This window comes from Schistocerca piceifrons, chromosome 1 (assembly GCF_021461385.2).
Source record: "Schistocerca piceifrons isolate TAMUIC-IGC-003096 chromosome 1, iqSchPice1.1, whole genome shotgun sequence".
Taxonomy (NCBI): Eukaryota; Metazoa; Arthropoda; class Insecta; order Orthoptera; family Acrididae; genus Schistocerca; species Schistocerca piceifrons.
In genome coordinates, this window is record NC_060138.1 from 336,747,737 (window position 1) to 336,775,047 (window position 27,311).

At 40.6% G+C, this 27,311-nt stretch overlaps 1 protein-coding gene across 2 annotated transcripts in view; it reads right to left on the reverse strand.

The window, feature by feature from the left end:
• LOC124783363 (U2 snRNP-associated SURP motif-containing protein) overlaps nt 1-27,311 on the reverse strand; it is a 165,327-nt gene that overhangs the window by 136,223 nt on the left and 1,793 nt on the right. For both annotated transcript variants that reach the window (XM_047254016.1, XM_047254015.1), the window contains exons 3-5: nt 22,186-22,276; nt 14,191-14,389; nt 1,528-1,610 (exon numbers count right to left, since the gene is read on the reverse strand). In XM_047254016.1, coding sequence (XP_047109972.1) covers nt 1,528-1,610; nt 14,191-14,389; nt 22,186-22,276 — 373 coding nt within the window. The remainder of the gene's footprint in view (nt 1-1,527; nt 1,611-14,190; nt 14,390-22,185; nt 22,277-27,311) is intronic.

Consider the following 27,311-nt stretch of genomic DNA (forward strand, 5'->3'; position numbering starts at 1 on the left):
TGAGAAAATAAACACTGCTAGTTTCACATATATTTCAAACACAGCACTTTCAGGCTGAAAATAATTTTGCATCATCATTATTGTTGAGACAAGACCATATGCTATTTTGGTTGCAACGGAAGTAAGAATGCTATTATGCAAATTTGGCATCACAAGAGAGGGTTATTAAAAATGATAAATGTTTTAACTGTGTGCCAGAACAAGCCTCACATTTACAACCTTAAGTTTCACTGTGCAATCTGTCCACACAGCTTCAAATGATAGTGTGATGGTGGGTCCAGACTCGTACTTCAATTTCTCAGACAGTGAAACTACTGGCTTTGGAAATTGAAAATGTGAGAAAGTGTCATGTTTTGCAGGTGGGTAGATTAGTCAGTAAGAGCACTAAGGTACGCTTCTTGGTTTGAGTAAGTCCTGGACATAGTTTTAATATGTCAGTAAGTTCCAAAACAAAGCACACACTACTGTAGTGTGGAAGATTCATATTGGATGAAATCTGGAGCTTAAACCAAATAAATTTTCAAATGAGACATTTGAGAAATGATTAGAAAACCAATAAACCTGGAACAGTCTGTAAACATTTATATGCCTGTATCAGAAAACAAAGTGAATGAAGGACAGTTGGTTATGGAACAGCTATCACAGTGACAACTAATCAGAGAATGTGCTTTGTCATGTTGTCAATTCATTTTAGCATTGCCACTCTGTCCCCTTCAGCGCCAGTTGACACTACCTGGTAATGTACCTATTTTTGATTCACTTACATTGTGTGCTTTGTCTCTTAGCAACATGTTTCTTTCAGGCAAAAGATTGCTTGAAGATAGCAGTAAAAGTGTGAAGAAAAGTATATGGTTGTAATGGCTCCTGTAAATCAAACTCCATATTGCATATTAAAAGGGAAGTGCGAACGTATACAATGTAGAAACACGCAGCTGTTGCTGCAAAAACTAAATTGCACACATGGGTAAAGACAAATCAACAATGATGACCCTTTCCTTTGTCAATGAATTCAACTGCAAATTTGTTATTTTAATCCAGGGGTGGTGGTGATCATGGTGTTGTTGTTGTTGTTGTTGTTGGTGGTGGTGGTGGTAGTAGTAGTAGTAGTAGTAGTACATGGAATCATGCGATTAATTATGAGTTATCATCATCTATCTCATACTAAAATTAACAAAATCACTAATGGACTGAAAATTGCCCATGAAATAAAAATGACTAGTTCTGAAATTAATTTCACAACTTCGACATCAGAAAATTAGTTACCAATCAGAACCATTTTGCCAGAGGAATCAGATGAATAAGACAATGTGCACTAACTTAAAAAATAATAAAAAGCTGGAAGAAAAAATATGCTTGGGAATAACAACATTGTTCTCACAGGCCTATTGCTAACATTAAATATTTATTTTTATTCATATTAAATGGTAGTTTAACAAACCTATAAAAAACATTTTAGTGCAACATTAATATTGAAGTAAATTTTTAACTGATACTGATAATAAATATTAAAAAATTCATAAAACATACCAGCCTTCGTACTCTGAACATCTTCAAATGTAGATTTAATAACACCCTTATACTTATGTCTCTCCTCTCGCTCTTCTTGGATCCTTGGGAGAAAAAAAAATAAAAATAAATTGAAACTGATGATAAAATACAAATTCAGAAAGCTTAAAAAATACAATAAACTCTTAATTTACATATCTTCCTGCTGTCTACAGAGCAATGCCCACTTCTTAGTCTGTACCAAGCATCCACAACTGCAATTGTTGGGACTACTGTTGACCAAAAGAAAGGCCATCTGCATAGTTCCACCATCTCATTTTTTATTTTGAATAATCTGTAACTTAAAACATCATTCTGTATACTGTCTTACTGTGTTGTGTCCCATATTACTTTTGCTGATTACTTACATTGTTTCTTGCAATTGCTGTTGTGGAGTAGGAAACTTAGATAATTGTGTAATATGAATGGATAAGTCAAATCAAATGATTGGTTATTATTCTTTCAACAGATGGCATTTCAAAGGGTGGAAATAGCTGATGATCTACTTCTTTGTGATTTATGTAATTAATGATTTAATAGGCTTTCAAAAAAGATAAATACATGGAAATGGGAAGGCAACGGGGGATACGCTCTACCTCTGAGTCTGTTGTAGAGGTAGGGAATTATTTGTCAGGAGAAGGAAACAAATACTGAGAAACTGCTCTTTCTCCAGCTCTTGCTGAAGCAGACAGTAGCTTACACTTCCTGTGCTTCTATTTCATAATTTCTTCTCCTTAATTCGCAATATTTTTGTATATTCTGTAACTGCTGCAAAGCTGTACAAACAATAATAATTAAACATGCCAATTGCTGAAGCAGACAGAGACTTGGCTACTACAATGAAAGTATGTGCATGAGAGCAACTGCAAGCTGGGTAGCATTGCAGTCAGTATTGAAAGTGGATAAAACTAACTACCGTATTTACTCGAATCTAAGCCGTACTTTTTTTCCGGTTTTTGTAATCCAAAAAACCGTCTGTGGCTTAGAATCGAGTGCAAAGTAAGTGGAAGTTCTGAAAAATGTTGGTAGGTGCCGCCACAACTAACTTCTGCCGTCGAATATATGTGGCGCTACACAGGCATGCTTTGCAGGCATGAAGATAAATACTGGCGCCAAAACCTCTGAGTCAGTAAATAAGTTTAAAAAAAGGTGGAAGATGAGCTTTTTTTCTCCGCCTCGAGTTTCGACCACTGCATTTTCATACATTATCCAACGAAGTAAATACAAATTCCGTATTGTTCATCTTCGAATGTAGCAGCATTTCAATGTACTATGAAAATCCGACTGGCAAGACTGTTTGCGATGTTTGTCAATATGGCCAACTCTACATTCTGAATTTTTTCCTACCTGTGAGAAGAGATGGTTGCTAACAGGAACTTTTATGAATTGAGAATCACATGCAGTAATCTCTTCACCATAAGAATAATATGAAAATAAACATTTTGCCATGTATTCTTTCGTATTTGCTGCTATCTCATTTAAATCCTGTCTGCCTAATAAACTACAAAACTAGTGTGAGACAACAGCAAACGCGGAAGAATATACATATCATGTCATGTTTATATTCATATTATTCTTATGCCTAATAGTGATACAGTCACAAATGAAGCACGGCAATTGACTAGATTTTTAAATCTAAGACGACTAATTTCTGTGCAGAATGTAATGTACAAAAGAGGCGCCTGCAGAGATTTTCAACGGCGAAAAATTTTAGCTAACTCTCGTTCAGAACATCTTCTATCATACGCAGTCTATTATTTGGTCCTTGTTGATCATTATCAAAGAAAGCAGCAGTGTAAGTAACAACAAATAGCAGTCTCTTGCCATTGTTTTGCTAATGAGACACTTCCTCTTTTTTATCGTAAGCGGCGGTAGCGCGTACAAAAGAAGCCATGCTGCGATCGGCGACAGGTGGTAAACACACATTATCAGAATGCGACAAACAATGCATGACACAGTACAGTAATGCATTTTCAGCTTAGAGTGACGTAAACACCTATAACAAAAAGAACAGCACTTATCAGATCAAAGAAAAATAAGCAATCGATTCAAACCAGACGAGGCACGTGAGAAAGGAAGGGTACCCGTATAAATACGGGCCTGACGCATAGAAATGACTACCTGGTAAAGCTTAACTGCTAAACTTACGACTCGAACCAAACTACTGTAGCTGTATCGTCATTCATTCGACCTAAATTGTGTCTCATATTACGATGGACCAACTTTGTTTCGATTTGGAGGTGCGGCCTAAAACTTTTCTCTCCCTTGAATTTTGAGTCTCAAATTTCAGGTGCGGCTTAGATTCGAGAATTTTTTTTTCCTTGATTTCGAGTCTCATTTTTCAGGTGCGGCTTAGATTCGAGTAAATACGGTAGCTACACACAAGAATTGGTGTAGCAAACGTTAGGAACATAATTCTTGCAATGTGAAAATTGATTTTGTAAAAAGTCAACAAATGCAGATGACGTCTGCTAGTGATAATCCATAGATTCTGTGAAACTAGGTAAAATTCCAATGGCTTTCCAATGCAACAACCAATTATGCAACAGAAAATTGTACAAAAGTATTTTCATTGTACCACATGGATCCAGCACCAGAACAGCATTCAGGTATCAGTGGAGGATAGGATTAATCTGCAATTAATGAGAGATTGAGCTAGCATTATAGCCAACTAATAAATTAAAGGCTGCAATTCCAGATGTCAATGGTCCAATCCCCAATCAGTCCTATGATTTATTCCTGTCACTTACTACTTCTGTCTAGGTGCAAAATGCCACGTTTAAGAAAATGTAACACAAAGCAGGTGAATCAAAAATGTAATGACAGCACGAGGCATAAGGATGAACGGTGCTGAAAAGAAATTTTCAGGTGGTGTTGACATGTGATAATTTTTGGCCACAGGAGTATTCTGAAACATATCATAGTAATGTAAACTTTTTGTAAGAACAATTCTTACAAAGTTTTTTCCACAATAAAAGCCAGTCTCAGTAAAATATTTTGTATGCCTAGTACAGACAATACATTATAAAACAATCCCATTAATGTACAGGATTTGAACTTCTGTGTTTACATCTGATTCAAACTTAATCCATACATTGTCACAAAGCTTCAATTTTTGATATATGTATCAAAATCTCAGATGTCCATTAAAATTTATTCAGGGACAGCTCCACTTACAATTACTAATTTCCCATAGAGGGTATGATGTGGCTTGTCTTTCCTAACACTTGTCAGGGAATAAGGAGTTTTGACATTAAAAAATAGTGGATACCACACCAGGTACAAAAAAATAACTGAGCAGCAGTTCACTCTGACAACATTTGTAGTTGATAACTGAAGGATGAACTAAGAAAATCTGTTTAATATAATAAATGAAGACATGCACAGAAAAATGGGCTAACCCTCAAACATAAAAGCTTAGAGATAAGTGTTGCCAATGTCAATTCTGATAGTTCCCGTACCCAGCAACAGATGGCAACACTTATCTCCAAGTTTTTATATTTGAGGGTTAATCCTTTTTTTCCACACGTCTTCCAATGAACTTTCGTAATTTTTTATTTGATTTGGTACCACCATATATTACTGGTGCCAAAGAAAACTGTACAGGCACACCTGGTAGGCGTGAGCTGAGCTCGATGGAGGAGAATATACTACTGGTAAAGCAACACAGCAATGTCAAAAAAATGTGTAAATACATATTTAAATATTGAACTGTGTTGGAAAAACATATAAAATTAAATATGTATCTACAATAACTGAATTTTTGAATTACACACTCATAGATGTCCATTTATTGTGTTGTTCCTTTTTACATTCATGGATTTGGCCTTTTTAAGAGTTCCACTCCAGTCATGCCATCTTTTGTAGTGTGTTCCTGATCATTATAGTCCAACACGTAGAGACTCATATCCTCAAGATTCTGCAGTCTTCCACGCATTATTCATATGTCTTCATTTTTTGAAGACTGCAGTATCTTGTCTATCCAAGTGTATCCTAATATACTTCCTAAAGAATTTACGGTGATGTTTTAGCAAAGTATGCCATCTATGCAAGTATCTCATAATATACACACTAAATCATTTACGGTGATGTTTTAGGAGAGTAAGTTTAAATCATATAAATTAAAGAAAATCCATAAAATGATACAGCTTCAAGATTTACAGTTACCAATTACATTAACAAACGCTATGGAAGGATTTAGACTGTATGCAGCACTTTGAGAAAGGAGGACTTCAAGCAGATTTTTTTGAAATAGTAAAAGAATAAGAGGTAATTTCACTGAAAATGCATTTAGAAGAAGCAGCACGACCTTAACCATATGATATTAAGCTGGTGGGAGGGACTGAGGGAGTAAAGAAAGAAAAGGTTGCAACATACAAAAACAAACATATCACCTTTTAGCATTATCGCAAAATTTGTTAAGATACTATTTTTTGCATCACAATATTTACTGCTTTGTGATTTGTTCTAAATACTAAAGTGAAGAATAATTAATGTCTTGCCACAGCCACAGGAGTGTGTGTTGGGACATCTGTATGGTTTTGTGTGTGTGTGTGTGTGTGTGTGTGTGTGTGTGTGTGTGCACTATTGCAAGAAACAGATTGACAGATTGATTAATTGAGGGGGATATGGGACCAAACAGGGAGGTCATCAGTCCCGCGACTTCGAAGTGAGTTACAGAAGAAAGAGGGTCTGCTAAAAGTGGACAGATCCAATCATGGGAGTCAGATTATAAAATAATGAATATAACATTACACACACACACACACACACACACACACACAGTAAAGGTACAGCAGGTGAGACCAAATCTAAAAACTGGAAAAAAAGGGGGCTGGTCATGGGGTCACAGACGGAGAAGACTAAAAGAAGTCAAAACCACAACCAACGTGCTCCTACTCCAAGACTGAAGGAGAACCTTATATCCGGAAATAAAAAGCACTTTCATGGAGGAAACTGAGGACCAGTTCAACCATCCATGGATTGTCTGCTAATATTAAATTTAAGGAATCGGGAAGACTATGCTTAACACGAAGGGCTGAAAGAAGGGGACATTCCACCAGTATGAGAGATATCATCAGTCTGGCTCCACAAGCACATTGTGGGTGTGGGTCGTTACCTAGGAGGAAACAATGGGTGAGCCGGGTATGACCAATGCGTAAATGGCACAAAACAGTGGACTTCTTCCAAGAGGAGCAGAAAGAGGAGTGCCAAACTGCAGTACACTTCTTGATTATGCGGTGTTTATTACTATGAGCAGTAGCACTCCAGATGGCATTCCACTATTGAGCAAAGAGAGATTTGATATAGATCTGCATATCTGCAGCTGAAATCATGAAAGGAAACGGGGGTTAAGTATCTGCTTCTCTAGCCAAATGGTCATCTAATTAATTCTCTGGGACACTCACATGACTTGCGACCCAGAGAAAGATGACTGAACAAGTGGCATGCTGAAGGGCAGAGAGAAGGCCGTGGATAGCAGAGTCCAAAGGGTGACGAGAATACTTCGGTCGATAGCCTGCAAGCTGCTCATGGAGTCTGAACAAATTAAAACACTGTGGAGGGAGGCCTAAGAAACAAGGAGGGCCCTGTGAATGGTTAGAAGCTCTGCTGTGAACACACTACATGACCCCGGCAATAAATGGTGCTCGAAGTCAGTAGGAGACGTGAAAGCATATCTCACCTTATCAATAGTCTTGGAACCATCAGTGTAAAAGATGGTGGCACCCTGGAACTCTGCAAGGGTGGTACAGACAAGGCACCGTAAAATCATAGGAGTGACAGAGACCTTACGACCCTGGAATAGATCAGTCCTAGTCCATGGTCTAGGCACCATCCAAGGTGAGGGGGGTGGGGGGTTATGGAAGGAAAGACATGGGGTGCAGTCCAATGAATGGAGGTGGAGATCCTGACAGGGGGAAGTGAGAAGCATGCCAACTGGCAATCCCACCACTGGACGGGTGTTAGGAGGGAGACATCCTCATTGGTGAAGAGCACAGGCTACAGAGGATGGTCAGAGAATTGGCAAATGGCAATTGTGTAAGAAACAAGGAGATGGCTCTGTCGGGTGTGTGCAGGGGGAATCCCCACTTCTGTGAGGAGACTATCAACAGGACTAGTACAAAAGGCACCAATAGCGAGATGTACCCCACAAAGATGGACAGGTTCAATGAGTTTCAAAGTGGAAGGAGCTGCTGAGCCATATACCTGACTACCATAATCTAGTCTGGACAAGACCAGACCACAGTAAAGATGGAGAAGAGTGGAATGATCTGCACCCCAAGATGTGTGGGCCAGGAGGTGGAGAGTATTAAGTTTCCGTATACATGTAGTCTTTAGGTGGCAAATGTGGCACAGTCATGTCAGCTTGTTATCAAAAATAAGGCTGAAGAAACGGGACTGTGTTGCAACATTGAGGAGCTGGTTGCCTAAATATAGTTCTGTGGCCCGACGACAAAAATGCAAAACCCGCATTTTGTAGGGAGACAACTGGAAGCCATGAGCGGTGGCCCACGCAGAGGCCCGCCGAATGGCGCCTTGGAGCTGGCACTCAGTAGATACTATGGAATGGGAGTTGCACCATATGCAAAAATCGTCGACGTACAACGCCGGGGTAACCAGAGGCCCAACAGAGGTCGCAAGCCCATTGATGGCAATGAGGAAGAGTGTGACATTTAGCACAGAACCCTGTGGGATACCATTCTCCTGAATCTGAGGGGCACTGAGCGATGTATCAACTCGGAAACAGAAGAGCTGGTAAGATAAAAACACACAGATATAAATTGGAAGGGGACCACAGAAGCCCCAGTCATGGAGGATAACTAAAATGTGATGGCGCCACGCCAAGTCATACACCTTATGTAGGTCAAAGAAGACCTCAACAAGGTGCTGGAGGTGAGTAAAAGCCTGTCGGATGGCTGATTCCAATTGGAGTAGAGGGACGGTTGGAGGTCGCCTGCCCGGAAGCCACTCTGGTACAGGGACAAAAGGCCCAGAGATTCGAGCACCCAACATAATCTGAAGTTGACCATCCTTTTGAGCAGTTTACAAAGTACATTCATAAGGCTAATTGGGCGGTAACTGTCAAGAGATGTTGGGTTTTTCCAGGGCTTAATGATGGGGTAACTATACTGCCTCGCCATTGAGACAAAAAAAGCATCCGTGAGTCAAATGTGGTTGAAGAGCCTGAGAAGCTGCTGCCTCTGCGGAATGTTGGATCATCTGGTTGTGGATGGAATCCGGCCCTGGGCTGTGTCTCACGAAGAGCTAAAAGCCTGCGCCAATTCCCATTCAGCAAAGGGTGCATTATAGGGCTCAACATGGTGCAGAATGAAACGGGGGGGGGGGGGGGGGGTCTTTGAGTTTGACGGGGAAATGTAGTAGGGTAGGAAGAGGATGCCAATGCTGTCACAAAGTGTCGCGAAGTGTTCTGCAAGGACCAATGGATCAGTGCATAGAGCACCTTGGAGGTTCTGACCCTGGACAGTTGACTGTCGCTGGCAGCCCAGAAGGCTACGGAACTCTGACCAAATCTGCGATGAAGAGGCATACGTCCCAGGGAGGAAACATGGGGCTCCCAGTATTGCTTTTTTACTCCGTTTAATCAAGTAATGAGCCTTAGCACGGAAACGCTTAAATGTGAGGATGATGGTCTGTGAAGGATGCCGCTTAAATCGCTGTAGTGCCTAACGGTGGTCCTGGACAGCGACTGCAACATCCTTGGTCCACCATGGTACTGGCCAATGATGAGGGGGGACCTATGGATAGGGGGTCAGCAGTGCAAAGTGGACAGCAGACCTATATAAAGGCCAATGGGCCCTGCGGAATGCCCAACATGGGGGCCTGTCTGCCTGGCAGCAGCAGGGGAATGGTAGAATCACCACGAAGTGGTCACTGTCACAAAGTCATCATGGGATGACCAATGTAGGGAAGCCACAAGTGCAGGGGAGGAGATCATGAGACCGATAGCAGTAAAGGTGCCATGAGCCGCACTGAAATGGGTAGGGGAACCATCATTGAGGAGACACAAATCGAGGTCCGTGGTAAGTTGGTCAAGTAGGATACCCTTACCCATTGAAGTGACACTCCCCCACAGTGAATGGTGGGTGTTGAAGTACCCAAGGAGGAGAAATGGGGATGGAAGTTGCTGGATTAAGGTAGGCAGTGCAATGTAAGAAAGTGGTCTACGTGGGGGGAGGTAGACATTGCAAATGCTGATTGCCAGAGTCATTTACACTCTAACTGCTATTGCTTCCAAGGTGGGACGTAGGGGGATCCAGTCACTAATGACATCGGAGCGAACCAAAGTGCAGACCCCACCAGATGCTACCCCGGGGCCAGCACGGTTCTGACAGAATGCCCGATAACCATGAAAAGTTGGAGAGTAGTCATCATAGAATGCGTTTCTTGAAGAACTAGACAGAACGCAGAATAAGAGGAGACAAGACATTGCATTTCCGGTAGGTGACCATAGTATCAGTTGCAATTCCACTGGATGATCGTGTGGCGGGAGTCCAAAGTAGACACAAAGAAGCCGAGAAAGAGGTCAGGTCACTCCATCAGTAGTTGTCACTGACAAGGCTGGTGTGACATCCATAAATAAGATGTCAGACTCAGGTTGCGAGGGGGGAGATGGCACCTCAGGGGGCACTTGTCTTGGGATTTATGTTTCTTCTTCTTCTCCTTCTTCTCTATCTGAGGCAGAGGAGGGCAAGGCACAGAAGGAGTACAGGCTCCTGCAAGATCTGGAACTAAAACCGAATGGGTAACCTTGGGGCTCCCAGATGGTGTGCCTCGTGGCTGAGTGGTGGTAACTGGCCTGAGACACACCAGGGAGAGGGGTCCTGGGAGGGAGCTTGATCACCGGCAGATGCCAAAGAAGGAAGGCACTTCTTCGGCTGGGAAGGGGAAGCAGTTCCCTGACGGGAGGCCGTGTGAACTGCAGGGGAGGGAGAGGGGAGAGTGGGACGGTGCTGGGGTAAGAACAAGGGAGGAGGAAGAGGAAATGAAGTAACAGAGGCAAAAGTTGAAGATAGTGACACTGGATGGAGTTTCTCACATTTTTGGCAAGCCTCAGCATAAGACATGTGATCCAGAGACTTGTATTCTTGGATCTTCTTTTCTCTCTTGTAAGCCAGGCAATCCGGCGAGTGACGGGAGTGGCAGTCAGCACAATTTACACACACAGATGGTGGAACACAAGGGCTTCTCTCATGGAGTGAGTGGCCACAGTCTCCACACAAAGGGTCCGCCTTACAGCGGGAAAACATATGCCCAAAATGCAAGCACCGAAAGCACCGCATAGGTGGAGGTATGTACAGTTTCACATCACATCTGTAGCACATAACATTGATCTTCTCTGGGAGGGTATCCCCCTCAGAAGCCAGAATGAAGGCGCCAGTATCAGTGCGGTTGTCTTTGCATTCCTTCTGCACACATCGAACAAATGACCACCACGCCGCTCCAGATTAGCCCCGAGTTCATCAGTTTGCAGGATGAGGTCCCTATGAAAAATTACTCTGTGGACCATATTCAGAGATTGATAAGGAGTGATAGACAGCGGGAAATTGCGAAGACGATCACAGGCATGAAGAGCTGCAGATTGGGTGGCAGAAGCAGCTCTGATCACCAGGGAGCTTGACCGCATTCTACTAAGAGACTCCACTTCCTCGATATTTTCCACAAAAAACAACGGCTTTGTGGCAGTGAATGAGTCCCCATCCATCCTAGTACAGACACGGTAATGGGAAAAGGGTTTCATCCCAAGATGGCGAGCCTGGCCCTCCTCCGATCGTGCAGGCAGGGAAGGGAAGGTTGCCGAATCATACAAAACGGCATTCAAGGATTCTTCACCATTCAAAGAGACGGCCATTTGAGGACAGCCAGATTTTTGTAGCTTGATACACTTCATGAGCCAAGCATCCACACTGATAACACCAAGCACGCGAAAGAACTTGCCCCCCTTCTAACAGCCGTGTACCGCAAGTCTCTAGAGGAACGGAAGGTTCCAAATGATTGGAAAAGAGCACAGGTAGTCCCAGTCTTCAAGAAGGGTCGTCGAGCAGATGCGCAAAACTATAGACCTATATCTCTGACGTCGATCTGTTGTAGAATTTTAGAACATATTTTTTGCTCGAGTATCATGTCGTTTTTGGAAACCCAGAATTTACTATGTAGGAATCAACATGGATTCCGGAAACAGCGATCGTGTGAGACCCAACTCGCTTTATTTGTTCATGAGACCCAGAAAATATTAGATACAGGCTCCCAGGTAGATGCTATTTTTCTTGACTTCCGGAAGGCGTTCGATACAGTTCCGCACTGTCACCTGATAAACAAAGTAAGAGCCTAAGGAATATCAGACCAGCTGTGTGGCTGGATTGAAGAGTTTTTAGCAAACAGAACACAGCATGTTGTTATCAATGGAGAGATGTCTACAGACGTTAAAGTAACCTCTGGCGTGCCACAGGGGAGTGTTATGGGACCATTGCTTTTCACAATATATATAAATGACCTAGTAGATAGTGTCGGAAGTCCCATGCGGCTTTTCGCGGATGATGCTGTCGTATACAGTTGCAGCATTAGAAAATTGTAGCGAAATGCAGGAAGATCTGCAGCGGATAGGCACTCGGTGCAGGGAGTGGCAACTGACCCTTAACATAGACAAATGTAATGTATTGCGAATACGTAGAAAGAAGGATCCTTTATTGTATGATTATATGATAGCGGAACAAACACTGGTAGCAGTTACTTCTGTAAAATATCTGGGAGTATGCCTGCGGAACGATTTGAAGTGGAACGATCATATAAAATTAATTGTTGGTGAGGCGGGTATCAGGTTGAGATTCATTGGGAGAGTCCTTAGAAAATGTAGTCCATCAACAAAGGAGGTGGCTTACAAAACACTCGTTCGACCTATACTTGAGTATTGCTCATCAGTGTGGGAACCGTGCCAGATCGGGTTGACGGAGGAGATATAGAAGATCCAAAGAAGAGCGGCGCGTTTTGTCACAGGGTTATTTGGTAACCGTGATAGCGTTACGGAGATGTTTAACAAACTCAAGTGGCAGACTCTGCAAGAGAGGCGCTCTGCATCGCGGTATAGCTTGCTCGCCAGGTTTCGAGAGGGTGCACTTCCGGATGAGGTATCAAATATATTGCTTCCCCCTACTTATACCTCCCGAGGAGATCACGAATGTAAAATTAGAGAGATTAGAGCGCGCATGGAGGCTTTCAGACAGTCGTTCTTCCCGCGAACCATACGCGACTGGAACAGGAAAGGGAGGTAATGACAGTGGCACGTAAAGTGCCCTCCGCCACACACCGTTGGGTGGCTTGCGGAGTATAAATGTAGATGTAGATGTAGAACTCCGACCAGGGCTCTCCCCACAGGCGCCGCCCATCCACACCAAGGGCTGTCTGGCACGGCGGCTATTGCTGGGAGTTCCGATGCTCCACGAAGATAAGCAACCACTCCTTGGCATATATGGGGAGGGAACAGCTAAGGTATCAGCAGTGTGATCCTTGTGTTGTCAGGGGCTCAGCAACATGAGCATGTAACAGCCCCACCACACAGACTGGCAACACATGCTGGTGACCTAGCAGGGTGGAAGGGACCTACGGTGGGGAAGGGAGAGGGGACGGAAAGGGGGGGGGGGGAGGAGAGGAATCCACACCGTAGATGCTAGAGAGGGACTTCTTCCCCATATGGCTCACACTAAAAACAGGAAATTTTGAAGTGAGGTCCTAAACAGATGAAAGAACACGCAAAAGGGACAGAATTGCAACCAATACAGGAAACCAAGTGGATAGCCAGGGCGACATAAATCGGAACACCGAGAGGGGGAAAGGAAGTGGCAATGGGGAAGGAGGGAGGATAGGGACGGAGGGGGGCAGGGTGAAGGAAATGCAGCCAGGGAATGAAGAATTGGTCGCTATAGCTCGGGGCTCTGTTTGCGTCATGCATGAACTAACGAAAGAACTGTGAGCACCTTCGGGGCGGGGGTAAGAAACAGAGCTAGTGCTCAAAACCCAGTGTAAATGCTTTTTTCTGTTACGTGTTTCTGTGCTCCACGCACTGATCTGCTACATGTGAGTGGTGGCATTACTTTTATTTTACGTACGATTAAAAAATGTAGATCAATGAGTACAGTACTGAAAATTTCTTATCAACTACTAATTACTCCACCAAATTTTTTCACTTGCAAGGATTAATTTCTTGTAATGAAACTAATTTAAAAAATTGGTCAACGTGTTATAACTTTCCTTCCAGTTCATGACAGTTTAATTAACTGAAACCGATAAATAAATACTACATATACTCAGCAGAGCACAATTAAAACGAATTTCTACAAATTGTTGCAAGTTTCCTGGAATGAGTAGCTTTCTGTGGGATAAAATACATGGAATGGGAAGAGGAACAATTTGGTAACATAAAGAGTGAAAAAAAGGTAGGCATAACATTAATGCAAAGTAACATTTTTAAAATATTGAAAACAGATGCAATTTTTCAGGTTATGAAAAACGCATAAAGCAAGAGAGATTACAAAAATTAATATACATCCATGAATTGGTTAATCATCAGGAACGGTAAAAAGCAGCATGAAATGAAAGTGTAAGTTCTGGCACAGTGACAATTATACTCACAGTTTTAGTTCTTCTTTAAATAGTTCCAAATTACTTTTTTTCTTTTCTCTGTCTCTCTTTTTGCCAGGTCTATCTGGTTTCCGATCCCCAAGTAATCTCGCATATTCCTGTGCTCTCTCAGCAGTAGAAGATTTTTCAGCCTGTTCCGATAACCTAGACTGAGGCTTATACAGTTTTCCTTTCTCTCGAGTATCTTCCTCTGCAATTAAATAAGTATAACAAATTAAATTACTTCCACAGTACAATCTCATGTATATTCTAGAACTGCATTGTATCAGCCACATAGAAAAGATGCTAATTAAATTTATAAATAACAACCCAGATTGCGAAGAGTATGTACTATATTCTTATGCATTCTGTGCATATGCCTTCAGAAGTAAACATACTTATTAAACCCAGGTATGGGATTGGTGACAAATATTATGCTTCTATAGGAAAGACATTTGGAAATATCTCTCTCTCTCTCTCTCTCTCTGACACACACACACACACACACACAATATTTACTACTATTAAACTGACTGTTGTAACAGTTACTAAAAAAGTATCAGGTGAGCATGTGAGGAAAGAACCAATAGGAAAATGGAATGAATTGTGAACTCTGTAACATGTCTAAAAAAATATGAGGGACATACAAGGAGAGAGACACTCCACAATAATACGTAACTGAAATGGGGGGGGAAAAAAGGAAAAAGAAGAAGAAAAGTAAGAAAATACTCAAGTCTCTTACACCGTATTCAAACTGAGTTTCAACAAGTTTCCAACAATGTTTCAAACCATGTTTCTGTCTACTACTTTGTGGTCAATGTTCGCAACACGTTGCAGACATGTTTGGAAATGTGCAAACACCCATCTGTAAAGAACACGCAGTGTCTGCCACAAAAGCATATGGAAGGCCCTTTGTTCCTTCAAGTAAGCATTCAACTTGTGACAAACTCAGTATTTTTTGTGAATTAGTTAACTTATGGCCATGTTCTTGACTATGCTTCTGTCTGAAATACTTCCTTGACAGCCAACATCCAGATGCAAAAAGTTGTAGCAGCTGTCAATGACAGCCAGCAGCACAATGCTAAATGACCCTTTTTAAGTCTAAAATTCACTCCCACCAGCAACAGGGCACTGTAGGACTATATGCTCCCCATCAATCACTCTCATATAATTGTGAGAGCACATAAGGAATTTCACACCAGCTGTTTTAAGTGCCAGCAATGATTTTGGCTTTGTATGATTTACCAATAGGAAATGGTGATGCAGATGAGGAAGTTGCTGGCCATTCCACATCACCTCCTCCTCAGAAAAGAAATTAAAATGAGTGATAGCGAAGCAAAATAGCTACAATGATGTTTCCCAATAGCGTAAAAAGCAGAAGCAAAAGGGTACCTATTAATGTGGTGCCTATTCTATTCTGTTCTATTCTATGGCCAGGAGTGGCACGCATACTGAGGATACTGCCAAAAGTACAGAGGACAACGACCAAACAAAAGCTAAACGGGGGCTAGCTGCAGGCCAAATTAGACTTTTTACAACAAAACAGTACAAAGATAAGAGTTTAACACCCCTTCAATAGCATCGTCATTACAGACAACACACAAGCTTGGATTACGAAGATTGCAAAAGTTTGGGTACGGAAATAGACTGCACCCTTTCCTAAGGAACCATCCTGGCATCTGCATCAAGTTATTTAGGGAAATTGTGGGAAACCTAAATCTGGGTGGTTAGGTGGGGATTTGAAGTGTTGTTCTCTAGAATGCAAGTCAGGATGCTGACCACTGTGCCACCTCACTCAGTACTTTTTAAACTAAAGTATGTTTCAATTGTGCGTGTGGATGTGTCAGGGGCACAACAAGTACTGTTGAGTCTCCTGTCACATTCATATGGAATGCTGAAAGCGAAAGTAGACTGAGAAGTCGCCATTCTTGGCGACATATACTCATTATGGAGAATGAATAATTGATAATATACATATTTAACAATGTTTTTCATTTAGTTGCATTTACATGATCCTTCATGACTTCTACCAGTAATCCGCAAAGTTCAGGTACTATTTGATATATAGCTTGCTTCAAAATGTGAAATAAATACACAAGGCTCTGAAACAAATCTCTCGTTGCCAAAAACTGAAGAGTAACAGCAAGTCTTTGGATGACTGGAATTGGTTTCCCAAAAGTTATGTCTTTTTTTTTAAATAAATGGTGTTACTATATTTCCTACAATTTCAAAATCAATGGATGACACTGACTGTAATTACAGAAACAAGAGCTATCTATCATATTCATCTCCTGCAGCATGTTATTCCTGACAGTTCTTTTAAAGTCTATTTTCATTCACCAATGATGCCAATACCTTTATTTTCATTGACTTGAACTTTGGCATATCAACAGTGCAGCATCACATATCAATATAGTTTTCTCATCACTAGAGATAACATAGCAGACAATGCAAATAAAGTACAAGAAACAGCACTGCAGATGATGTAAATACACTAGGAGAACTGTTTGCCACTAATGTGGACAGAGACCTTAACAATAACCGAGTTGCACACATGTTGCAAAACACCATAGGAAACATGTTTGCAACAGAAACATGTTTTTATTTCATAATTAGGTCTCTAGCCATCTAAACACTGCCAAAGCCATCCAAACACTGCCACTGGAAACAAGTTTGTTGCAGTGAGTGTGTTTATGTGGTTAGAGACCTAATTACGATAGATATGAGACAGTTGTCACTACAGCTACAGTTTCATTTGGGCTCGAGCCTCCCACAAATAGTCATTTGACAAAATTCACAATTAAAATGATGTTATAGCCTCTTTTGACAGCAAGCATTACCCATTATGAACGTCTACCCAAAGGAGACAGGAAATAGGATGAACAAAATGCCACTGACTGTCATTGGACTCTGAATCATACTGATAGCAGTAGATATCTCCAGTAATGACACTGATATACAACATGTCACTATGTTGCTTCAAGCAATCCCACAAGAAGTGTTTGCTGACAGTTTCCACAAGCTTTACAACTGAAGTCAGAAATGTGTTGCAGCTAATGGTAACTATTTTGAAGCCAGTATAGATATTTTGTTTGTAAATCTTGTCTCCTTTGTTTTCTGAGATCAGTCATAACTTTTTAGGTGCACACTGCATTTAAGTCATTAAATAGCAAACCTCCAAAATAAAATTTCATCCGAGCATTGAAAAATCTAGTGAAAGGCACTGACCTACTTCAGTCAGTCATTTAGAAAGCTATTTAATGAATAATATTCACAATTTCAGTAATTTTTCAATGAAATAGCATCTGTAATCACTGAGAGAATATTTGTAAATGGAAAAGGAGCACTTTCATTAACAGACATAAGAGGTTCTGGTTTTGTTTTTAAAATGTAATCAATATACTTGTTTGTTGCCATGACCTCCAGATTGTGGTCTTATACATCACTCCAGAAGAGTGATGTGAAACACTGTGTGTATCTTTCCTACAAATGATGTTTGCGAACAATAAAATGATATACAATGATTTAGTGTATATGACAGTGCAACTACTATGCAATTTTGTTGTTTTCTGGTATGGCAAGTCATCTCGTGGGTTAACGCATGTATTTAAGGTACGACAGCAGTTACAGTAATATTGCAAGAGGTAAGTACAGATTGATGGAAAAAAAAACACGATAGAAAAATTAATACATTCTTACCGATATTCCGAACTGTCGAGTTGACACTGATTTTGATATACTGAGTTTTAAAGTTGTGGTAATGTTTTTGTAGAAAAAGCTGTTTACCATGAAGAGTTAATGGGATCCAATTCATGAAAACACAGAGGTGACAAAAGTCATGGGATATCTCCTAATACCGAGTCAGACAACCTTCTGTCCAGCGTTGTGAAGCAACTTTAAGTAGCATGCGTTCAATAAGTCACAGGAAGTCCCCAGCAGAAATATAGCCATTCATAATTGTGAAAGTGTTGCCGTTGCAGGATTTTGTGCACAAACTGACCTCACGATTATGTTCCATAAATGTTCAATGGGATTCATGTTGGGCGATCTGGGTGGCCAAATAATTCACTCAAATTGTTCGGAACATTCTTGTGGCCCCATGAGGTGACTCACTGTATTCCATAAAAATTTCATCATTTTTTGGGAACATGAGATCCATGAATGGCTGCAAATGGTCTCCAAGTAGCTGAACATAACCATATCTAGCCAATAGTTCAGTTGGAGCCAAGGACCCAGTCGATTCAATGTAAACACAGCCCACACCATTATAGAGTGCCACCAGCTTCCACAATACCTTGTTGACAATTTCAATCCATGGCTTCTTGGGGTCTATGCCACACTAACCCTATCATCAGCTCTTACCATCTGAAATCTGAACTCAGCAGACCTGGCCATGGTTTTCCAGTCGTCTAGGGCCCAACCAATAAGGTCACAAGCCCATGAGAGGCATTGCAGGTGATGCCAAGCTGTTAGCGAGGGCACTCGCGTCAGTTGTTTGCTTCCATAGCCCATTAATGCCAAATTTCACTGAACTGTCTTAAAGGATACATTCGTCGTGTGTCGCACATTGATATCTGCGGTTATTTCACACAGTGTTGCTTGTCTGTTAGCACTGACAACTCTACACAAACACCACTGCTGTCAGTCATTAAGTGAAGGTTGTTGGCCACAGTTCTGTCCACAGTAAGAGGTAATGCTTGAAATTTGATATTCTAGACACACTATTGACACTGTAGATCTTGAAATATCGAATTCTCTAACAAAGTGGAATGACCAACGCATCTATCTCCAACTACCAGTCTACATTCAACGTCTGTTAATTACCTTTGTGCGGCTATAATCACATCAGAAACCTTTTCACATGAATCGCCTGGGTACAAATGACAGCTCCAGCAATACACTGCCCTTTTATACCATTGGCAAATGTGCATATCGCTGTCCCATGACTTTTGTTACGTCAGTTTATATGGCACATAGAACCGAGAAGCATCATATTTATTTACACAATTCCATATTGTGCTAAATTCTAGATTTCCAGCACCTACAGCAGAATCAGAAGACTGAATCTGAGATTTTAGAATCCACAGCCAAGAATAAACGTGGGCCAAATGTTATTCAGGGATTTTAGCTTAAGAGAAAAAATCCAACTACAAACAATAAGAATCAACATTGGAAACATTACCTTACAAAATCAGGGCTTTTGGCTACGCTTTGCTCAAACATCTATTTTCCTGTACTTCGAAGAGTATTCCTTGTACCTGAAAATGATCCAATGTGCTTCTGCTTGTTACTCTAAATGCTCCACTTCTAGTTTCCTCATGGTTGTTCTCAGGAAGGCATACCCATGTACGACAATGTTCAGCCTGTAGCTATTGTTTAGCTGAGAGTTCTTTAAGGGAAATGGGCATTTTGTTGAAAGAATTTAAGATTTTATGCAGAAACATTCTTTAGAATATGCTGATTAATTTGGTGTGCAACTTACTAAATTCAGCTGACTCGAAGCATGTAGAACATTTTTAGGAATTCATAAACCATTGTTCAGTTAAAATTTAATATCTTGTGAGCTATAAGGTCTAGAAGGCTGTCATTTGATTAAAATTCTAGTGGAAATCTTGCTGCATATATTGGTAGGACTGGCATAACAGCTGTGATTCTTATTTATGTTGTGCATGTAATGTTCTTGGTAAAACATGTGTAACTACTTCATTCTTTGTGCTGGTGTATAACTGATCTTGTGTGTTAATTACTATGTTTGATCATGAAAAGAGCAAAAAGGAAACCACAAGTTGTAGTTTATGTGGATGGAAAGTAAACATAGATTGACAGTTTCATGAGAAAACTGTAAAAGCCATAATCAATTTTTTACTTAATAAAACTGCACAGATAATGATTTATTTGAGTCATAAATAAGGCGTTTTTGTGGACTGGGTTCATTGGGAAAAGGCCTGCTGCTGGGAAAATATTGTGAGTTGTAATGAATCTGCCATGCCACACTACAAGAATATCAAAACACAGAGATGTTTTACTACACAAAATGGTAGAAGTAGCAGAAAAACGAATGGAAACAGCAACGCAGGAGGTTATTTAAGAAAACAGTGAGAGGCATTACATTTGATGATACTTGTAAAGGATCAGCCATCAGTTTTTGAACTCTTGTGCTGCTGCCACAGGTAAGGCCCTAGATGCAGAAAATTTATGCAAAAATTAAGATGGATGTAATATTGCAAAGTCAAGTGCAGGCTACAAGACACAGCATGAACCAAAGTGCATTACACCGGCTCTAGTGAAAGAATGGAAAATATCTCAGCTGTAAACAGTATGCATAAGGCCTCTACAAAAACAATAGATTCACTATGTGCAGTTCATTGGAGCTGCTGACACTAGCTGACTCAAATCTGTTGTTAACAGCAGACCCTAAAGCAAGAAGACACCTGAAAAGTAGGTGTGTGAACAGGCACACAAATTCAATGGAGTAAGCAGGAGCTGTTGAAGATGCTACTGTATGGTGGCAGGACTATTAGGGCTCATCTACACGACAATACCATAAATCAACTATTAGAATACTACAGTCACATCATAAAAAGCAATGAATACAACCTTGCTGGTATGAAAAAGGCTATGCGGGCAATCTCTATCATAAAATATCCACAATCTTTGTTCGGGTAAGTGGTCGTTGTCTTCAGTCCAAAGACTGGTTTACTGCAGCTCTCCATGCTACTCTATCCTGTGCAAGTGTCTTCATCTCAGAGTAACTACTGCAACCAACACCAAGCTGAATCTGCTCACCGTATTCATCTCTTGGTCTCCCCCTTCGATTTTTACCCCCCACGCTTCCCTCCAGTACTAAATTGGCGATTCTTTGATGCCTAAGAATGTGTCCTACCAACCGATCTCTTCTTTTAGTCATGTCGTACCACAAATTTCTCTTCTCCCCAATTCTATTTAGTACCTCCTCATTAGTTATGTGATCTACCCATCTAATCTTCAGCATTTTTCTGTAGTGCCACATTTCAAAAGCTTATAGTCTCTTCTTGCTGAAGCTGTTTACTGTCTGTGTTTCATTTCCAAACAGGCTACACTCCATACAAATACCTTCAGAAAAGACTTCCTGATACTTAAATCTATACTTGATGTAACAAATTTATCTTCTTCAGAGACGCTTTTCTTGCCATTGCCAGTCTGCACTTTATATCTTTCCTATATCAACCACCATCAGTTATTTTGCTTCCCAAATAGCAAAACTCATTTACTACCTCAAATTTCTCATTTCCAAATCTAGTTCCCCAGCATCTCCGGATTCAATTCGACTACTTTCCATTATCCTTGTTTTGCCTTTGTTGATGTTCATCTCATATCCTCCTTTCAAGACACTGCCCATTCCATTCAACTGCTCTTCCAGGTCCTTTGCTGTCTCTGACAGAATTAAAAAGTCATCGGCAAACCTCAAAGTTTTTTTTCTTTTTTTCTTTCTTCTCCATAGATTTTAATTCCTATTCCAAATTTTTCTTTTGTTTTCTTTACTGCTTGCTCAATATACAGACTGAATAACATCGGCGATAGGCTACCACCCTGTTTCATTCACTTCTCAATCACTGTTTTCCTTTTGCGCCCCTCAATTCTTATATCTGGGATCCGGTTTCTGTACAAATTATAAATATCCTTTTACCCCCTGTATTTTACCCCTGCCACATTCAGAATTTCAAAGGGAGTATTCCAGTCAACATCGTCAAAAGCTTTCCCTAAGTCTACAAATGATAGAAATGTAAGTTTGCCTTTCTTTAACCTATGTTCTAAGACAAGCTATAGCGTCAGTATTGCCTTGTGTGTTCTAACATTTCTACAGAATCCACACTAATCTTCCCCGAGATCAGCTTCTACCAGTTTTTCCACTTGTCTGTGAACAAGTAGTGTTAGTAATTTGCAACTGTGACTAACTGAACTGACAGTTTGGTAAATTTCTCACCTTTTCAACAAAAAGATAATACACTTTACAAATTATGTACTTACGCCTTCGCCCTGCATCATACGTGCCAGCCTTAACCCAAACCTTTCCAGACTTTGGTGCTTCTTGGAAGGTTGCTACAAACTCTTCAAATGCCTGAAACAATTTAATTCCCAAAGAATTACTGCTGGTAAGATGTAGTAATGCATAATAAAGACCTATATATCATTGTACACAAACAGCATACAACAAATTCATAGCTGAATTCAAAATTTAAAAGTAAGAAACTAATATTAACACTATTTTAAACAGAAGACTATACACCAGCCTACTGCTGAAACAATCCCACCTGGAACATGTAGGCTAAACACACAAATGAGAAGGTATGGGGGAGCGGGTGGTGAGAGAAATTTTATCAATTTTAATTACTAAATAGGCACTCCAAGCAGAGCAAAATGATAGCGAGCAAGGCAATGGAAATTTAAGACGTATATATTCCTTGAGAACAAAGTTTGTTGCAGTGACATTCTTGGATAAATGCTCCACAAATTTCTTCCTGTGTCAGATTTATATGTTATCTCAAGCTTTCTATGAGACTTTCTCTACTGTCATCCCCAGAAGATATCTGTAGGCTGTGTAGTACTTTATTTGGTTAGCCATATTATGTCATGAAGATGTCATTAAGTCATTAAACTTCCATATGTTACCCCAGTATGTCAATGCCTGTGGTGCAAGAACGCCAACTGCAATGCTGATTTTGGTACATGCTGGATAACTCCAAAATTTACTTCTCTCTGGCATTTCAGTGCATCAACAAGGGTGATTCTGCTGCCTTGTTTAACGGATTCTTGTGTCACATTATCCCACCAAGTAGACGGAAGGGGTAAGACTTCAGTTTCATTCAACAAACAAAATAGTGTGTGTGTGTGTATGTGTGTGTGTGTGTGTGTGTGTGTGTGTACTGCTGACAAAGTCCTTAATGACCGAAAGCTATAATTGTGCAAATCTTTTTATTGTGTCTATCGCAACTCAGCATCTCTGCCATATGGTTAGTAGCAACTTTCCTTCTCTGGTATTGTTAAGACAGGGACTGTCTTTTACTTTGTCCAGCACCTGTGATTTTCTTGAGTGGTTGGATAATGAATTGAATACCATGTCTGCCAAGGATTCTGCCTATATTATTTGTTGCAGCTCCAAAGAAACGAAGAAATGCTGTAAGCTGATCAATGTTTAATTTAAGCACGATATTTATTGGAATAACTTGAGTGTTCGATATTCCTCGTCTGCCTTGACCTGCGACAAAACTGTGTTGAATTGTGTAACGTCATGGTGGCACAGTGAATTTGAAATGCACTGAGTCTGCAGAGAGCGCAGTGCAGTCTGCAGTTTTGATTGGTTTGGAGTATAAAGGGACCAAAATACAGGGTCATCAGCCCCTTTTCCGTGACGAAAGCAAGGTTCAAGGTACAAAAACAACCAACACCAAACCTAAAAAGAAAACGAATGGAACAAACAAAAAACGGAGAAAACATACACACAAGGAAAAGTAGAAGAAGGCATTAAAACCATAGAGCAGATGGTCTGGGCTGGCTGATCACAATAATAAAAGAGGTTGGTGGGTGGTTGGTTTAAAAGAGAGGATGTGGGGGGGGGGGGGGAGGGGGGAGGGACATGACCAAACTGCGAGGCCATCGGTCCCATGTTACCAGTAGAACAATTACCCAAGGGAAAGAAGAAAACAAGGAAGACGTACAGCACAATAACAGGAGAAAGGAAGAACCAGAAGAACGACAGGAGGACAACAAACACTACTACAATGGACAAAACAGGACAAGAAAACCACAGAGACAAGCAAGAAACAGGGAGAAAAAAAATAAAAACAAGAAAGCAGATTACCATGGCTGGCTGACCATGAGCATAAGAAAGTAGCCAGACACTCTGAACACACTAAAACCTCCACCTTAAAAGCCCCAGGGCGGGGGACACTGAGGGACAAAGGACATGCACTAAAACTCAATGAGGACTACATATAATTTCATAAATTATAGCTTCATTTTACAAATACATTAAAAATAATCAATAATTAAACGATAGTGCAGCTGTTATTATTTAACAATGCGCTATTTGAGTGTCTTGCAAAGAGAAAGTCTTTATTTTGTGTGTGTATATTAAGCCAATAGTTTCATTCTTCATTAACATCCTTAGGTGAAACAGTGGCACAAAAGTCCCAGTGGCATGATATAAAATGACTAATATTCCACTCTGTGGGCTGCACTTGGCACCTGTACTCCAACATCCACCTTTCAGTGTTTTATAGGATGATTCAGCACTTTAAATAATGACAGTGCCTTTTTGTCTCCTTAGTACATGTTCTTATAGAGTTCTACACGAACAAAGCAACTTGGTCTTCTTTCCCTCCTCATCAATGCCTTGCTAATTTTATCTCAACAATCAATCTCTACTAAAGTGAATTACTGTCAATAGATGTGTATGCTTTTGTTTTAAATACGCACACTTTGCTTTATTATTTTAAATTCCACTAATAGATGCCACATAATTTACATGAATAATAAGGATTGTGAGGATACAGTCTGAATTCTTACTGCTCGCACATAAGCATTCAATCCATCATTCTTCCCAACGTCCTTACGTGAATGGATCGGCAAGAAACCTTTACAACTGGTACAAATGGATGTATCCTCTGCCATGCACTTCACATTGGTCGGCAGAGTACGGATGTGGATGTAGATGTAGAATGTGAGGGATAGTACGCACTTTCCATTTTATATACACACATAAAAAAAAAAGTTTTGCATCACCTCGGTTCCCAGAACTACTGAAGATAGATGTTGACTGTGGATATTACATCACAGAACAGTCCCTTTGATTGTTCGGAGATGTCACTAAACCCGCCCAAACATGTAAAAAACTGTGCATGAGCAGTGCCCCCTGGACGGAGGGGGTCCAACAACTGATCAGTTCCAGTCATTCCACCAGGAAGGAGGTACACGGCTTGTGTTGCCTGTAGTTCAATACCACAGTTCGATCACATGTGCATTGTTACTTTGTGCCAGGAGGGCTCTTAGCAAGGGAAGTGTCCAGGCGCCTCAGAGTGAACCAAAGCGATGTTGTTCACACATGGAGGTGATATAGAGAGACAGGAACTGTCAATGACATGCCTTGCTCAGGCCACCAGAGGGCTACTACTGCAGTGGATGACCGCTAACTGTGGATGTATGTTGAATTATGCTTTTTGTGCAGCCACAGGACGTCGTGTTATGACTCAAACTGTGCGCAATTGCTGTACACATCAGTGCTTCTAATACCCAGGAGCACGTCCTCTTTCAGTGATGCATGCCTGTATTCGTCGTGGCATACTATACACAAGTTCACCAAGGCACTGTTGGTCCAGATTGTCCAGCGCAACCACAACTTCAGTCCTGACGTCCATGACGAGGTCCACCTTTTGTGACACCATGCAGTGCAGTACAGATGGGTCCAACAACATGCCAAATGGACCATTCAGTGTTTGAAATCACTTTCTCTTCACTGATAAGTGTCACATATGCCTTCAACCTGACAATCGTCGGAGGCGTGTTTGCAGGCAACCCGGTCAGGCTGAACGCCTTAGACATACTGTCCAGCAAGTGCAGCAAGGTGGAGGTTCCCTGATGTTTTGGGATGGCATTATGTGGGGCCGCTGCTGGTGGTCATGGAAGGCTTAATATTGTTACATTCCATCTTTGATTTTTCATTATTTTATACCATTTTATTCAGTTTAGCGTAGCATGCTGGATGAGCAAGTTCATTAAAATTCTAATTTTTCATGAACAAAAATTTTGGCAATTTCAAACCATATATTTTTTAAAGATGTACATTGGCTGTGAGCTATTTGTTAATGTGTCTGCCAAATTTTGTGGTGATATTCCAAGGGGAACATATGGAAACAAATTTTATTTTACAGCTATTCATACAGCTGACTGTATCTCAACTGCACTTCGTTTGAAATCCAATTCATTAAACTACTGTTAGAATGAAATTATTGAGTACTATTTATGTGCACTTCACTTTACGACTTTAAAATTGTGCTAAACTATGCTATCTGACAATTAACATAAATAATGTAAGGGACACTATGCATTTTCCATTATATCTCGTGGATGACTTCCTTCAGGATAACAACACCGCTCGAGTAAAGTAGCCAGCATGTTCTCCAGACATAAACCCTATCAAATGTGCTTGGGATAGATTGAAAAGGTCTGTTTATGGACAATGTGACCCACCAATCACTCTGAGGGATCTACACCGAACCGCCATTGAGGAGTGGGACAATCTGGACCAACAGTGCCTTGATGAACTTGTGTATAGTATACCAACACGAATACAGGCATGCATCACTGCAAGAGGACAAGCTACCGGGTATTAGAGGTAATGATGTGTACAGCAATCTGAACCACCACCTCTGAAGGCCTCACTGTATGGTTGTACAACATGCAATGTGTGGTATTCATGAGCAATAAAAAGGCCGGAAATGATGTTTGTGTTGATCTCTATTCCAGTTTCCTGCACAGGTTCCGGAACTCTCGGAACTGTGGTGATGCAAAACTTTAGGATGTGTGTAATTTTCAATTTACAGTAGGCCTAATTATAGGGCACACATGCACACACAGTGTTGTCTACAAGCATGACCTAAAACTACTGTAGACTAAAAGTTATATGTATTGGCCGAAAGCTCATTTTGCGACAGTCTCTTTTATTATGTCTATCTGCAACATGCTTTATGGTGAATATTATAGCATAAATTTCAGATGTATTCTATGTCAAATACATTGTGATATAGGCCTATGGCCATTTAAAAGCTTCAATATGTGACAAAAAGGTACAGTTTTGGAAACTTTAAAAATTAATGACTCATAATCAAAATTTCCAAATTTTTTTTTACTTTTTGGTATTATGCTTGGTAGATTAAATATCAAAAATTACAAAATACTCAATGATCAAGGTTCACATGGAATGACCCACTATGAAGAAGATACTGAATGCATGTAAACAAGATAAACACAAAAGATAATAATTTGACACCTGCTAATGCACGTCTACCATAAACCAAAGAAAGATCCACTAAATAAACTTCAAGCATCAAAATGGTCATACACCATACTTCTCTCTCCAACATAGCTTTTCCAAGGCT